Source organism: Chrysemys picta, chromosome 7 (assembly GCF_011386835.1).
Source record: "Chrysemys picta bellii isolate R12L10 chromosome 7, ASM1138683v2, whole genome shotgun sequence".
NCBI classification, from domain to species: Eukaryota; Metazoa; Chordata; order Testudines; family Emydidae; genus Chrysemys; species Chrysemys picta.
In genome coordinates, this window is record NC_088797.1 from 61,619,700 (window position 1) to 61,633,683 (window position 13,984).

The 13,984-nt window shown below is 48.9% G+C and overlaps 1 protein-coding gene across 3 annotated transcripts in view; it reads right to left on the reverse strand.

Annotated features, from left to right (window-relative positions):
• Positions 1 to 1,893: 1,893 nt before the first annotated feature.
• Positions 1,894 to 13,984, reverse strand: part of TMEM273 (transmembrane protein 273) — a 31,440-nt gene continuing 19,349 nt past the window's right edge. For 2 of the 3 annotated variants that reach the window (XR_010589175.1, XM_024109689.3), the window contains 2 exons: positions 6,593 to 6,619; positions 1,894 to 3,039 (listed from right to left, as the gene is read on the reverse strand). Coding sequence is in view for 1 of the 3 variants with exons in the window: in XM_024109689.3 (XP_023965457.1) it covers positions 3,021 to 3,039; positions 6,593 to 6,619 (46 nt within the window). In the remaining 2 variants the exon portion in view is untranslated. The remainder of the gene's footprint in view (positions 3,040 to 6,592; positions 6,620 to 13,984) is intronic. The other variant, XR_010589176.1, reaches the window with a different exon arrangement.

Consider the following 13,984-nt stretch of genomic DNA (forward strand, 5'->3'; position numbering starts at 1 on the left):
GTTAAAATGTATTACTGGCACGTGAAACCTTAAATTAGAGTGAAGACTTAGCACACCACTTCTGAAAGGTTGCCGACCCCTGTTATAGACCCATAGTAAGCCAAGCCTTGCTTTGAAGAGCTTGCAGTCTAAGTAGACAGCACAGAGGCAGAGCATGGGCGGTAGGTGAAGCTTCCCCTGGGATAGGCTAACTCCCTGTCCCACATCTTCTTCGCTTGACCCCCACCTCTTCCACCCGTGGTCCCGTTCACACTCCATGCCAGCCCCTGCCGCTCGCCCCACCCCACATCGCTGCTTGTTGCATTCCTCCTCTTCTCCACACACCCCTTCTCCCGAGGCTCCTGCCAGGTGCGCTCGCCGCATCTCTCATCCCCTGCATCCCCCCGCCCCTGTGAGGCCTCCACCACCCACAAGGATGCAGTGAGCGGCAGGGACCTCTGGAGATGGGTGGTGGAGTGGAGGAGAGGAAACGCTCAGTTGCCAAGCAGTGGTGGAGGCCTCGGGGAAGGGGTGGAGCAGGGAGGGGAAGAGGTGGAGCGCAGACGGGGCTACCATGGCCCAGGTGGCAGGGTAGCGGCAGCCTATTATGCCCATCGCCTGTGAGACAGAGTGAGTGGGGAAGAGTTATCATACATTCACATTGCTCCCATTGAAATCAATGGCAGAGCTAGGCCACTCCTGAGTGCTTTTGAAACTCCCATTCATAATATATTTTTCATTCCTAGCCCATGTTCCCCTAGAGCATTATTCTTCAGCCCTTTAAATTTGCCTGATCTATATTATTAACCTTGACTCCCCAACCCTGCCCATTCACTGACTGCCTGTAATGTCCTTTTTTTCCTGTTGTTGTCAGTTCTACAAGGGTGTCAAGGAAAGAGTTGTTCATAAAGATAAGTAAAGGTACAGCTTCCCTCCATGACCACATCCTCTCTCCTGTTCCAAACCAGAAGTCTTAATTAAAATGATGCTAAAGGAAGCAAATCAATTAACAGATACCCTACATAATGATTTATTCTCTCCCCCCCACCCCACAAAATTACTTACAAGTATCACATTACTGCTTTAGGTGATCTGTTAACATTGCAGTTCATTAGCAGCATTTGCTATTGAATTGGATAAAAGACATCTTGGGAATCCAGGCAAATCATTCTAATATAGCTCTTTTCTTTGTCTCGACTGCATTTCTCCCTTATTCTGAGCAATGAAAGATGAGGTGTATTTCAAAGCAGAGAGCTCCATGGAGACTAGTTTCACTAACATATTTGGAATCCCCCAGTTCGCTGAGTATAGAACAAATAATGTTTCTGTCATGATTTTAGACACCGTAAACATATTTTTTCTTCACAAGCGCAAAAAACTGGCATGACAGCTGTGCAGTTATGATATGGCCAAGCAATGAATGTGCATTGATCATTAAGACCCTCATTCAGCTCTTGCTTAACCATGTAGGATCAACTGAGTCTGTTCCTGTTCATTACTGAATTGGGGCCTTCATTTCCATGATTCTGCATACCCATGAAAAAGTGGTCAGTCCTTCTTATTGAGACACAGCGCTTCCAGTTTGGGCTTCAGGCTACCACCACTAAAAACACTGTTGAGTAAAAGGACAAATTCTAGTGCAGAACTGGAGAACTCCACTGATTTCAATTGAATTACTCCAGACTGATGTAACTGAGAGCAGAAGCTGGCTCTAAATTCAGATTTAGCAATCAAGCCTAGGATTAAAATATGATATTGTAGAATTTATGTGTCTGTAGAGATGAGCCAGAGCTACAAAGTTTAGACTCATAGCTTAAAGGATGAAGTTGAGTGTATGCGCTGCACATGGTGTGGCCCAATTATTAAATGTAAATATTTATAGGCTAATAGTTCTAAATCTACAACAATAAATTGTTTATTCAAATGAAAAGTTTTATTTGGGGATTAGGGATATATTGTTTTCTTAAACATTGCGGCATTGTGTTTTGAGTTCTGTTTTAGTTCTGCAGCAAACCGCATTGATGATCGGAATTCAAAGCATTAATCTACTGAATACTTTCCTCCCCTCATCTTTCTGTCCACCAAAATAGACCCCGATATTTACCCAGAAAAATTATTAATAGTTTTTTGCACTGATTTTCACCTCCTTTTGTTGTTGTGGTAATAAACACTGATAAATTCCCAGGAAAAAATAAATAAAATAAAAAATGAAAACAAGGACACTTAACATATAATAAAGAAAGAACATGAATAATCCCCTTTCTCTACCATTACTTCTAGTTCAGGTACAGAATTGAGGTCCCAGATCAGAACACCGGTAGCTTTTGCATCATGCTGGTGTTCAAAAACTAAACCTTACTCCACATTTTGCAAATGGCCCCTATATTTGCAATGGGCTGAGCAACCCCTCTTGCCATTTTCTCTCCCTTCAGCCCCATTTCTGAGGTGCTTGCAATGTCAATGCAGATGAACAGTATTGCTTGAACCCATCTCTAGTTTTGGGGCACCTTTGATTCCATTCATTTAAAACAAATCATATATTTATCATAGCCCAAACAGGACCTGTTAATGAACAAAGTCCATCTCATGTGTATTTCCATCATGCATTCCCTTCAGGCACATGATATGAGTGCACAATGTTTTTTGAGTGCCAGGGCCGGCTCCAGCATTTCTGCCACCCCAAGCAAAAAAAAAAAAAAGTCACAATCGGCAGCGGCAGTTCAGCGGCAGGTCCTTCGCTCCTAGAGGGAGTGAGGGACCTGCCTCCCCCGAATTGCCGCAGGTGCCGCCCCCTCCCTTGGCCACCCCAGGCACCTGCTTGTTAAGTGCAGAGATAACCGTAGGTTGTGCACACTATAAAGCCTTTCCTGTAATCAGTTACTCGGTTCACTTTTTCAAAAAATTGAATTTGGGGCTGGTGAGACAGCCCTGTGGACAAAGGTCTTCCATTGATGCACAGATCAGGTACAGCAGTAGTTAAATGTCCAGTCTGAATGTACCCCATTCCAAAATGGCTAGAGGTCCGTTGTATTTTGCTGTTCTTATAAATTGACTTCTTCTCTGAAAAAAAGAAAAAATAGCCTAGATAAACATGACTTTATTTCTCTCCCTTTGGCAGCAGTGATCTAGGGTAACATACTAAAGTTAGAACTGGAGAAATGTTATTTAGTAAATAAAAAAAATATTTTTTTTTAAATGGCAGGAAAGTCATTCTAATCCATTATGCCAGTTGGTTCTCAAACTTTTTGTATTGGCGACCACTTTCACACAGCAAGCCTCTTGAGTTAAATAGTTACTGTTTAATACTGGGGGGCGGGGGATGAAGAAACATTGTCAATATCACTGTTCACAGCAGATTTAGCGCCCCGTTGCCACCCTTACTTCTGCGCTGCTGCTGATGGCAGGCACTGCCTTCAGAGCTGGGCGGCCAGAGAGTGGTGGCTGCTGGCTGGGTGCCCAGATTTGAAGGCAGCGCCACTGCCAGCAGCAGCACAGAAATGCAGAAGTAAAGGTGCTTTGTCATACCACGCCACCCTTACTTCTGCAAAATGTTTGTGCTTTGTGCTGGGAGGGGTGGCTATGTGTGCACTAAGTCAAATTTTGGGGTGGCTATAGCCCCTGCAAGCCTTCCCCAGGATCACCCCTGCCTGTGAGTCTGGCTGCTTTCAGTATGTTGATTGGTCTGCGGTTTAATGCAGTTCTTCAGCTGCTGAACAATCAAGCTCTCTAATGTTGTCTCAATCCCAGGACTGGCCTTAGGGAAAATTGCACCTTGGGCAAACTTCTATTTTGACACTCTTTCTTTAGAGCCAGAGACCTGCCATGTGTGGTGCTGACAGCCAGTGACCACCATGTAATAACCTCATGACCACCAGTTTGAGAACCCCTGCATTATTCTAATATTATTTGACCATTTCTACAGTCATAAAGATCCTCACAGTTAACGTTTGTTTGGCAGGACATCTCTGTGTCTTTACAGCTGCCCTGTTTTTACCAAATTGACTGTGATGCACAAATATGTATTTCCAACCTGTGGAAATGACTGCAGATGCATCTTCCCCTGCAAGAAGGGGTCAGCTAACAGCATGCAGAGTCCCTGACAGCAAGTAGCCTGGAGGACTGAGCACAGTGTTGGCAGGGGAGTCAGGAAATCATGTGACATAACCCCAGCTGTGAAACTCACTTGATGTGTGGTTTCATCAAGTTGCTTCACCCCAGTTTCTCTTTGTGCGAACTGCAGATGATAATACTGATCCACCTTTCTCACAGGGGTTGTGAGGCATAGCTGATGTTTGTAGAATGTAGGGTTACCATATTTTGAGTGTCCAAAAGGAGGACACTCCACGGGGCCGGGGCCCCGGCCCCGCCCCCAGCCCCGCCCATGCCCCCCGCCCCAACTCCACCCCTTCCCCAAAGTCCCCGCCCCAACTCCGCCCCCTCCCCTGCTTCCCGCGAACATTTGATTCGCAGGAAGCCTGAAGCAGGTAAGGGGTGGGTGGGGGGAGGAGGCGCACCCCAGTCTGGCTCCCCCGGCGTCTCCAGCCTGGGTCGGCTCAGGACCTGGGGTGCCGGCCCCGGGCCAGCCCCCGGCCGAGCACCCCCGGCCCGCCCAGCACTGCCGGTTCCCGGCCCAGTCCCCGGCTCAGCACCCCCGGCCCGACCCCGGCCTCGGCCCGGCACCGCCGGCCCGGCCCCGGCCCCGGCCCCGGCCCCCGGCCCCCGGCCCGGCACCGCTGGCCCGGCCCCGGCCCCCGGCCCAGCACCGGCCCCGCATGTCCCGATTTTCCCGGACATGTCCGGCTTTTTGGGATTTCCCCCCAGACGGGGATTTGGAGCCCAAAACGCCGGACATGTCCGGGAAAATCCGGACGTATGGTAACCCTAGTAGAATGCTTTGAAGATGTAAAATGCTATAGATGTGTTATTTTTATTGCTTCAAGGAATCCTGTTCTGCTTTTCAAACATAAAAGAGCTTTATAATTTCTGGTGCAGAAATGACTAAGGAGCTCATTTAAACAAAATCTGGGATAGTTCTGTTTTTCACATTTATATTTCTGTGCAAAGACATGGATTCCAACATGCATTCTGATAATAAAAGATAGCAACATTTGTTTATAGTATTAGTTTTAATTTTGTACTATAGTATTTCTTAGGGGCATCGGCCAAGTATCAGGACCCCATTGCACTGACTGTACAGACACAGTAAAAGACAGCCATGCCACAAAAAGCTAACAATGTAGGGCCTTGCATCTGCAAACACTTATGCATGTGAACAGTGTCACTTACTTAAATGGAATTGCCCTTGCAATCTAGCTCATGCATAAGTGTTTGCAGGATCAGGGCCTAGTTTATGACAAAGTGCAAAAAGTAAATGAGACAGAACAGAAGGAAGGGGAGCACAAGCTGTTTTACCCTAAGCAGGGGATCTCAACTCGCTACCTAGCCAAACCATTTTCAACTGGTAGTGCTCTGTAGGAGGCACAGCTGATCTGAAGGGAGGGATTGGAAGGAAGATAAGGTGAGGGGCTTTCTGGATTTTTCCCAGAAGTTTTTCCCACTCACAAGGGGTGGCTTTGGAAATCTACTTTTTCATTGCTATTTTGATTGAATTTTATAAAATTGGGTGTGCTTCTTAATCATTTCACAATACTGACCTATAGCATAAAGATATAATTTCCCTTTAAGTAACTTAACACACAGGGAAGCAGGATTGTGTGTGCATCAGAGGTTTACCTTCAGTATTTTGTATACCTTCAGGGGCCGGGCCGGGGGTGGTCGGCCGGGGGCCGGGGCCGGCACCCCAGGGCCCGAGCCGACCCAGGCTGGAGCCGCCGGGGGGGCCAGCCTGGGCCGCGCCTCCTCCCCCCACACCCGCCTTACCTGCTTCAGGCTTCCCGCGAATCAAATGTTCGCGGGAAGCAGGGGAGGGGGCGGAGACTTTGGGGAAGGGGCGGAGTTGGGGCGGGGCGGGGCCAGGGCCCCGTGGAGTGTCCTCCATTTGGAGGCACAAAATATGGTAACCCTATGTCCAGGATTGCCAAGGGCATGTCTACACTGCATTGTAAACCCTGGTCTCTGGGACCTGGAGTAGTGGACTCGGTGTTTCCAAGCCCACACGAGTGTCCACACTGCATTGTAAACCTGGCCTTACAATTGCTGGACCTGGGTCTCACAGCCCTCCTTCATTGTTTTGTATGTGGCCAGGTTGATTCTTCTTTGTTACATACCTGGATGCAGTTTTAGAAATACTCCCCAGCTTCTTTATATCTGACTCCAGGCTGCCACCAAAGACTCTGTTTCAGAGTAACAGCCGTGTTAGTCTGTATCCGCAAAAAGAAGAACAGGAGTACTTGTGGCACCTTAGAGACTAACAAATTTATTAGAGCATAAGCTTTCGTGGACTACAGCCCACTTCTTCGGATGCATCCGAAGAAGTGGGCTGTAGTCCATGAAAGCTTATGCTCTAATAAATTTGTTAGTCTCTAAGGTGCCACAAGTACTCCTGTTCTTCTTTTTGCAAAGACTCTGTGTTACCCCCCCACCCCATTCCTGCTGCATCAGATTGGAGGAAGACCTTGATCTCTTCCCACCTGGCCCCTTCTGTAGAACATACCTTATTGCAGCGGATTCCACGTGTGACCTGCAATGTGTAAAAGAATGAAACAGGGAGCGTGAGTACAGGAGCAGCCATCCAAAGGTGCTCACTCAAAGAATCAACACATCAAAACACTGATTCTTTTCTTCCTTTAACTCTTCCATGGTTTCTTTGCTTCTCTCTAATCTTTTATTCTGTTTTACTCCCCCTAGTGTCAGTTCTTGGGAACTAAAATTCGGCAGAGTTCTTTTCCTTCAGGATTAAAGCATTCAGACAGCTGCAGAAAAGGAGCTCATAAGAGCCTTGGCAAGCAGGAAATGTTTCTTCAGCAGTTGGCCTTTCACAGGCCTTTTTTCCTCCCTCAAAGTAATTTTTAGCCAAACTATTTTTTAGAAACATAGATTTTGCAAGAGCAGAGAAATTCAATACAACTCATTAGGTCTCCGTTTTTTCTTAAGGACTCTGATTCTCCTCTCACCTACACCAGTGTAAACTGGGAGTAACTCCACTGGAGTTACCTAGAGTTGCCCATAGGCCCGTATTATAAGAACTGTCCCTTATTTAAGTATGAGACAGGCAAAATGTTATTTAATCAGTTCGGGATGCCTTTGATCCCCTATTTCAACGAGGATTGCCTCCTGGCTCATTTTTGTACAGCCTTGCTGATTGCTGGTGAAAATGTGCCATTTATTTTTTCACTGGGCTCCACTAAGGGAACACTGGTCCCAGTAAAAAAAACCCCAGAACATAAGCTGCACGCATGCAAGGTCTGGCAGCAATACCGCACATGTCCCAGTCTCACATGGCTGGGAGCGCAGCCAGGGTGGTACCCCGGGCCCTGCTCTGTGTGCTGGGTCCGGGTTCTCAACCTGCTGAAATCGTGCTGGTTCTCTGGGAAGCGGGACGGATCTGAGGTTCACCAGCGGGGACGGGTAAAGTGTAGGGACCTGGGAGGGGTGGCAAAGGCTTCTGGGAGGGCTCCGTGTAAGGACTCATCTCGGTGCCGAGGACCATGAAGTGGAACAGACATGAGCCAACAAGGGGGGTGAGGAGCAGAGTTGTGCTAAGAAAACTGTCCAGTATTTCTGAAATGCAGTGTTGGCAATCCTAGTTACACCAGTGTAGACTGGAATGAGAAGAGAATCAGGCCCTTCGTGTCCTTTTTCTACATGCAAACCAGTGGCAGCTCTAGCCATGATCCCTGGGTGCAAGTGTGCCCACAGAAATCAGGCCTGGATGCACACTCACACAGGCAGGGCTGCCCACTGGGGAATGGGAGGGAGAAAGGGGTAGTTTGCCCCAAGCTCCCCATTTGAGAGGGCCCCCCAAATGATGGAGGGTGCCGCAGGAAGCCTCAAGCTAGCAGGGGCGTGAGAAGTGTGGGGGGGGGGGGGGGAAGGGGGGAAGGGGATGGTGCAGCCACTGAACTGGGAGGCTACATTTGCCCCTGGTTGCAAACTCCACACTTCTAGTATTTACTCCATAAACAGTCCCTCGATTTCAGTGAGATTCACGGAACAAGGGTCTACTCAACTTGAGCACGATGGCAGAATATGGCCCATAATGCTTTGCATTTCTATAGCACCTTTCATCCAAGTGCTTTATAAGCATGAGTTACGCCCCACAGTTGCCCAGAATGACCCGTAAGGTATTATTTGCATTTTTACAGAGATAAGTGACTTGCCCCACGTCACAAAAGTCCAGAGCAGATCTGGGAATAATGCCCAGGACTCTGTGTGCAGTCATATTAGTGTAACTGAAGCCCCAAGCCCCAGCAGGTGCCTCCCGCGGGGCTGAAGCCCTGAGCCCCGGCAGGCGTACCCCGGCTCTCAAACTTCTGAAGATTGGCCTATGTGGCTTGGAGGGTCAGTAAGTTTGGCCACCCCTGTGATATAAATTAAATTAAACTAAATCAAATTAAAGTAGCCTTTTTCTCTGAAATAGACGCTATGAACCAAGCAAAGCCACCGGTCTTGCGAACAGTTATACATACGCCTGTCTGACTTTACTTACATAGCTAGTCCCATTGAAGTTATGGAGCCGTAAGCATGTGATTAAAGCTATGCAAGTGTTTGCAGGATTAAGACCATAGTCATTTAAAAAAATGAACACAACTTTCTTTTGATTATGGCACCAAAATCTATCAGCTGAATGTAGAATGGGACATATTGCAAATGGATGTATTTCCCCATGTAAGATAAAACACGTTGGGATTATTCTCGCTGGCTAACAGAATACATCAGTGGTCACTCTATGTGTTGCACTCTCTCAACACATTTAGTGTGGTCAGAGTTAAATACATAGCAATGGTAGTATTTGTACAAGAGAAAGCATGACATCTGAGTTACAAGTTAGGATAGGAGTGTGGCTGTCAGGAATTGGATGTATGCATTATGAGTGATTCTAGATTTGACAAAGCATTTGCTATAGGAGATGGAGTCTGTGTGTCTTGGGGTAATATGACTGGCAAATCAAGTATGTGAAATGAGGTGCTGTGCAGGTTAATGTCTTAACTGGTGATTTCCTGGATGTTTGATGATTGCAATGATACAAAATGCATTTGAGCTACCTGTTTTTTAATGGGGCAATAATAAATGGGTTGGTGGTCGGAGGTTGATGGTTTCTTCCACACTGCTCTAGGTAGTGGGTATTTGAATGTAACAATTTTCTTGCTGTCATTCCAATACAGGATAGTATAGGAGGATATACAGGCACTCATTAGCTGAGAAGTAACTAAAAAAAGTCTATTCAGAGTCAGTTTGAAACAATAGTGCCTTTTTCTTAAGCTATGTATAAGCTCTCCCAGAAGTTATGTGCTTGATTCAGGAATCATGGGGTAAGGTTCTATGGCCTGTCTTATGCAGGAGTCCAAACTAGATGATTACCCCTTCTGGCCCTAACATCAATGCTGCTATGAATCTGTGGCTTGCCGAAAATGAGCCGTGTTCAGGTGTGGGTGTTGAAATCATGAGTATTTTTCTTTTTGTTTTGTTTTTAAATGTATGTGTCTTTTAAGAGCATGTGGTTGGATGTTCCTCGACAAGTATTTGGCATGTTTGTACCGTGGCAGCTCCAGGGAAGTGAAGAGCTCCTGCTCTGTTGCTGAAATCAGTGGTACCCAAGAGTCTTTGTCATATTCGGACATCTGTTCTAAGCAGTTACCCCCAGGACCATCTTGTTCTTCTCAGTTTGACAAAATGTATTTTCTTCTTCTGACTCAGCAAATGTTTGGGCTAATCCCAGGATTAGTGATCTAGGGCTACATCATGATAGCCCTTACGTGGCTGTGCAGCGCAGTAGGAAGGAATAAGGATTCTTCTCACCTTTGCAGCTGTGTAAGATCCAGACACAACTGCAACCCCAGCAGCCAAAGGTGCAGAGGAGTGGCAGCCCGGATGCTCTCCCAAGGTGCAAGGAGAGGCAAAGATTAGGTGGAACCATGGCTCTGCCACCCACCCACGCTAGCCAGTGGAACTGGCTGGCCACATGAGTGAAGTATGCTGCATCCTTCAACGGGGTATAACAAATTACTCTGTCCATCTCTCATACAAGCAGGGAGCCCCACAAGGAGTTGTGCATCTCTGAGGCACAGTGCCTCCCAGGGATCCTCTACGCACTGCCACTTACTATGGGCTGCATGCTTAGTAATGATCCTCCTTGGTGAAGCCAATAGAACTATGCTGACTGACACAGCTGAGGATCTGGCCTGATATATTTTGAGGTGGTATCATGTCCTCCCTCATGTGGAGCCAGAGCAGATAAGAGGTAATGGATAAAGTAGGGGGAGAGAGAGAGACATTTGACAGCAATGCTGGAATAGAGTCTGAATTGTGCTGTTGGAAAGGATCTGGAAGAGGTTAGCTGGAGAAGTACTAGCATCCACAGAAAGAAAGGTGGCAGCAACACAATGGCGACATTAGGAAAAGTGCAGGAGTAATTAGTGCAGGGTTCTCAAACTGGGGGTTGGGACCCCTCGGGATCACAAGGCTATTACATGGGGGGGTCACGAGCTGTCAGCCTCCACCCCAAATCCCGCTTTGCCTCCAGCATTTATAATGGTATTAAATACATTAAAAAGTGTTTTTAATTGATAAGGGGGGGTCGCACTCAGAGGCTTGCTATGTGAAAGGGGTCACCAGTACAAAAGTTTGAGAACCCCTGAGTTAGTGCATTCTGTGGTGGTGCTGGAGGAACCTACGACCAGATGACCTGAACAACTAGATTTGACTATGAATTGTTGTCGTAATTCTGTTTAAACCCTCATGTTTCCCAGGTCAGTGAAAATCTTGGTGTCCTCATTAAAGTGTGTGATGTAATAAATAAATAATAATAATAATACCTATCTCGTATACAGTACTTTTCATCAGTAGATGTCAAAGCATTTTACAAAGAAGCTAAGTGGTATATCCCCATTTTACAGATTGGGAAACTGAGGCACTGTGATTATTTTTTCCCCCAAGGTCACTCAGCAGGCCAGAGTGAGAACCAGGACTACAATACAGCTCTCCTGAGTCCCAGTCCAGTTCTCTAGCCACTAGGCAACATGGCCTCTGTATAGCAGGGATATTTAATTTTTGTTTGTTTCTGCAATATATATATGTGAATGGGTTGGGTAGTTAGTTCTGACTGCATTTGCACATTTATTTTTTATATATGGAGTCCTTTTGATTGTTCTCTAGTTTTCTACTAAATATGTTTTTTCACGGTGACATGCATTATGTGGCACTTGACTGGGCTAAGGAGTATTATGCATTCAGCTTAATTTCTGGTATGTATGTTCAGAGAGTCTGTATTAGAAAATTACTTATGCCACCACACATGGCCTCCCTCCAATTCCCCCAGCGCTCAATACAGAATTAGGCTCATCAGAGCAGGACTTCCCTCTTGCAGGGCAAAGGAAGTTTGTCAGACACAGAATGTGTCTCCTCATTAGCAGAAGTGCAAGCTCTCATGCTCTGCCTCAATGGGCAGTAACTCTTCTCCTCGCCTGCCCCCTATGTTTGATAGGGGCTAACGTATGGGGACAGGTAGGCAGAAGGGGAGTCTTGTAGCTGAAGCAGACCACAGGGGATTCACATTTTGTATTTCACAAACCTTCTGATGGGGAAAAGCAGCCCTTCGGCCCTGCGGAACAGGAGAAGGCCTTGTGGGGAGAAGCTGTAGAGAAGCCCCTTTCTGTAGAGCAGCCTATCATCATCAGAGGGGACCTTTGCTCTGTCCAACTTCCTATGGTTTGGCAGAGTGGAGCTCCTCACTGCAGGGCAACCTGTGGTTTGACAGAGCCAAGTCCCTCACCTGTCCCCTTTAGAGGCCAACAGGAGGGGAGGGGATGACTTACTTTGGGGGTTCTCAAACTGGGGGTCGGGACCCCCTGGGGGTCCCGAGGTTACTACATGGGGGGTCGCAAGCTGTCAATCTCCACCCCAGACTCCGCTTTGCCTCCAGCGTTTAGTTTAATGGGGCTGTGAGGAGAAACAAGCAGGAAGCAAAAGAATGGCTCAGGGTAAGCCATTCTTCAGCAAACACTTGACGATGATTAAGGGACAGTGGCAGAGTCCTTGGCACTGAGGATTCTGGCTTGACCTCCTACTAGTCTGGTTTTTAAGAAGTCTGAGGTTCCTCTGTAGAAGACCACTGGTCACAGACCCCCACAGAGGGAAGCACTGCAGGTGCCAGAACACAGCTGATACACAGGTGCTGTAGTCCAGGGCCCGGTCTAAGAGTGGGAGAAGTGCGTGAGGAGTAAAGACACGAGGCTTGACAGCTGAGAGGATGCACTCAATGAGACTAGAGAGGACAGAGGTGCAGCTAGTCCTGTAACCATGAGAGTGGGGAAGCCATGCGAGCAGTGGGATGTGCTGGAGGAGAGTTGAGGCTGGAATGGGGAGGGTAGCTCACTCGGTATGCAGTGAAATAGCAATATTTCAAGTGCTCCTTATGGGGGGTGAGCCAGGATGTGGAGGTTACAGTGGGGAAGTGAGAAAGTCACGTGCGCTCAAGGGGATGAACAGGGCTGCTGGGGCCAGGGAGGAGAATGAATGGTAGGGTGGGAGGAGACCGGCAGCCATTAACTACCCCTGCCATCAGGGACCTGATGAACTTCCTGTGGATTTTCAGAGCGCAGGGCCGGAGCAGCAAACCACAGGGTGCCTGTGGGCAGGAAAATCAGGGCAGGACTTGTGGTCTCTTGATTTCTTCTCCAGAACATCTTCTCTGCCCTCCCACAGTCCTACACCAGTAGGGTTACCATTCGTCCGGATTTACCCGGACATGTCCTCCTTTTTGTTCTAAAAATAGCATCCAGGGGGAATTTGTAAAGCACTCAAAATGTCCGGGATTTCCCCCCTCCCCCGGCAGAGCAGAGCGAGCAGCTGGGAGGGCTGCAGGAAAGTCCCGGGCTGGACTCCGGAGCAGCTGTAGAGGAGCCGGATCCGCCCTGCATTCTGAGCCGGCAGCTCTCCCCTGCAGCCCGGTCCAGCAGCACTGTGCAGGGCCAGGGACCGGGTTTTGTTGTGCTGGGGAGTGCAGCCACGTGTCCGGCTCGGCTCGCACAGAGCCCAACACCCTGTTCTGAGCAGCAGGGTAAGGGGGCCAGGGGGCAGGAGAAGGGGCAGGGAGGTTCTGGAGGGGGCAGTCAAGAAACGGGGGGGGGGGGCTTTTGGGGGGGAGTGGAGAAAGTTTTGGGCAGTCAGGGTACAGGTAGGGGGTAGGGTCCTGGGGGGCAGTTGGGGGGGGTCTTAGGAGGGGGCAGTTAGGGGACAAGGAACAGGGAGTCTTAGGTAGGGGGTGGGGTTCTGGAGGGCAGTTAGGAGCAGGGGTCCCAGGAGGGGGCAGTCAGGGGACAAGGAGCGGGGGGGTGGGGGGCTGGGAGTTCTGGGGGGGAGCTGTCAGGGGGCAGGAGTGGGGAGAGGGATCGGAGCAGTCAGGGGACAGGGAGCAGAGGGGTTTAGATGGGTTGTGAGTTCTGGGGGGGGCTGTCAGGGGGCAGGAGTGCGGAGAGGGATCGGAGCAGTCAGGGGACAGGGAGCAGAGGGGTTTAGATGGGTTGGGAGTTCTGGGGGGGGCTGTCGGGGCAGGAGTGCGGAGAGGGATCGGAGCAGTCAGGGGACAGGGAGCAGAGGGGTTTAGATGGGTTGGGAGTTCTGGGGGGGGCTGTCAAGGGGTGGGGAGTGGTTGGATGGGGCGTGGGAGTCCCAGGGGTCTGTCTGGGGGTGGGGGTGTGGATAAGGGTTGGGGCAGTCAGGGGACAAGAGGCAGGGAGGCTTAGATAGGGAGTGGAGACCTGGGGGGCAGTTAGGGGCAGGGGTCCCAGGAGGGGGCAGTCAGGGGACAAGGAACGGGGGGAGGGTTGGGGGTTCTGGGGGGGCGGGAAGTGGGAGGGGCAGGGGCAGGGCTAGGGCGGGGCTCCTC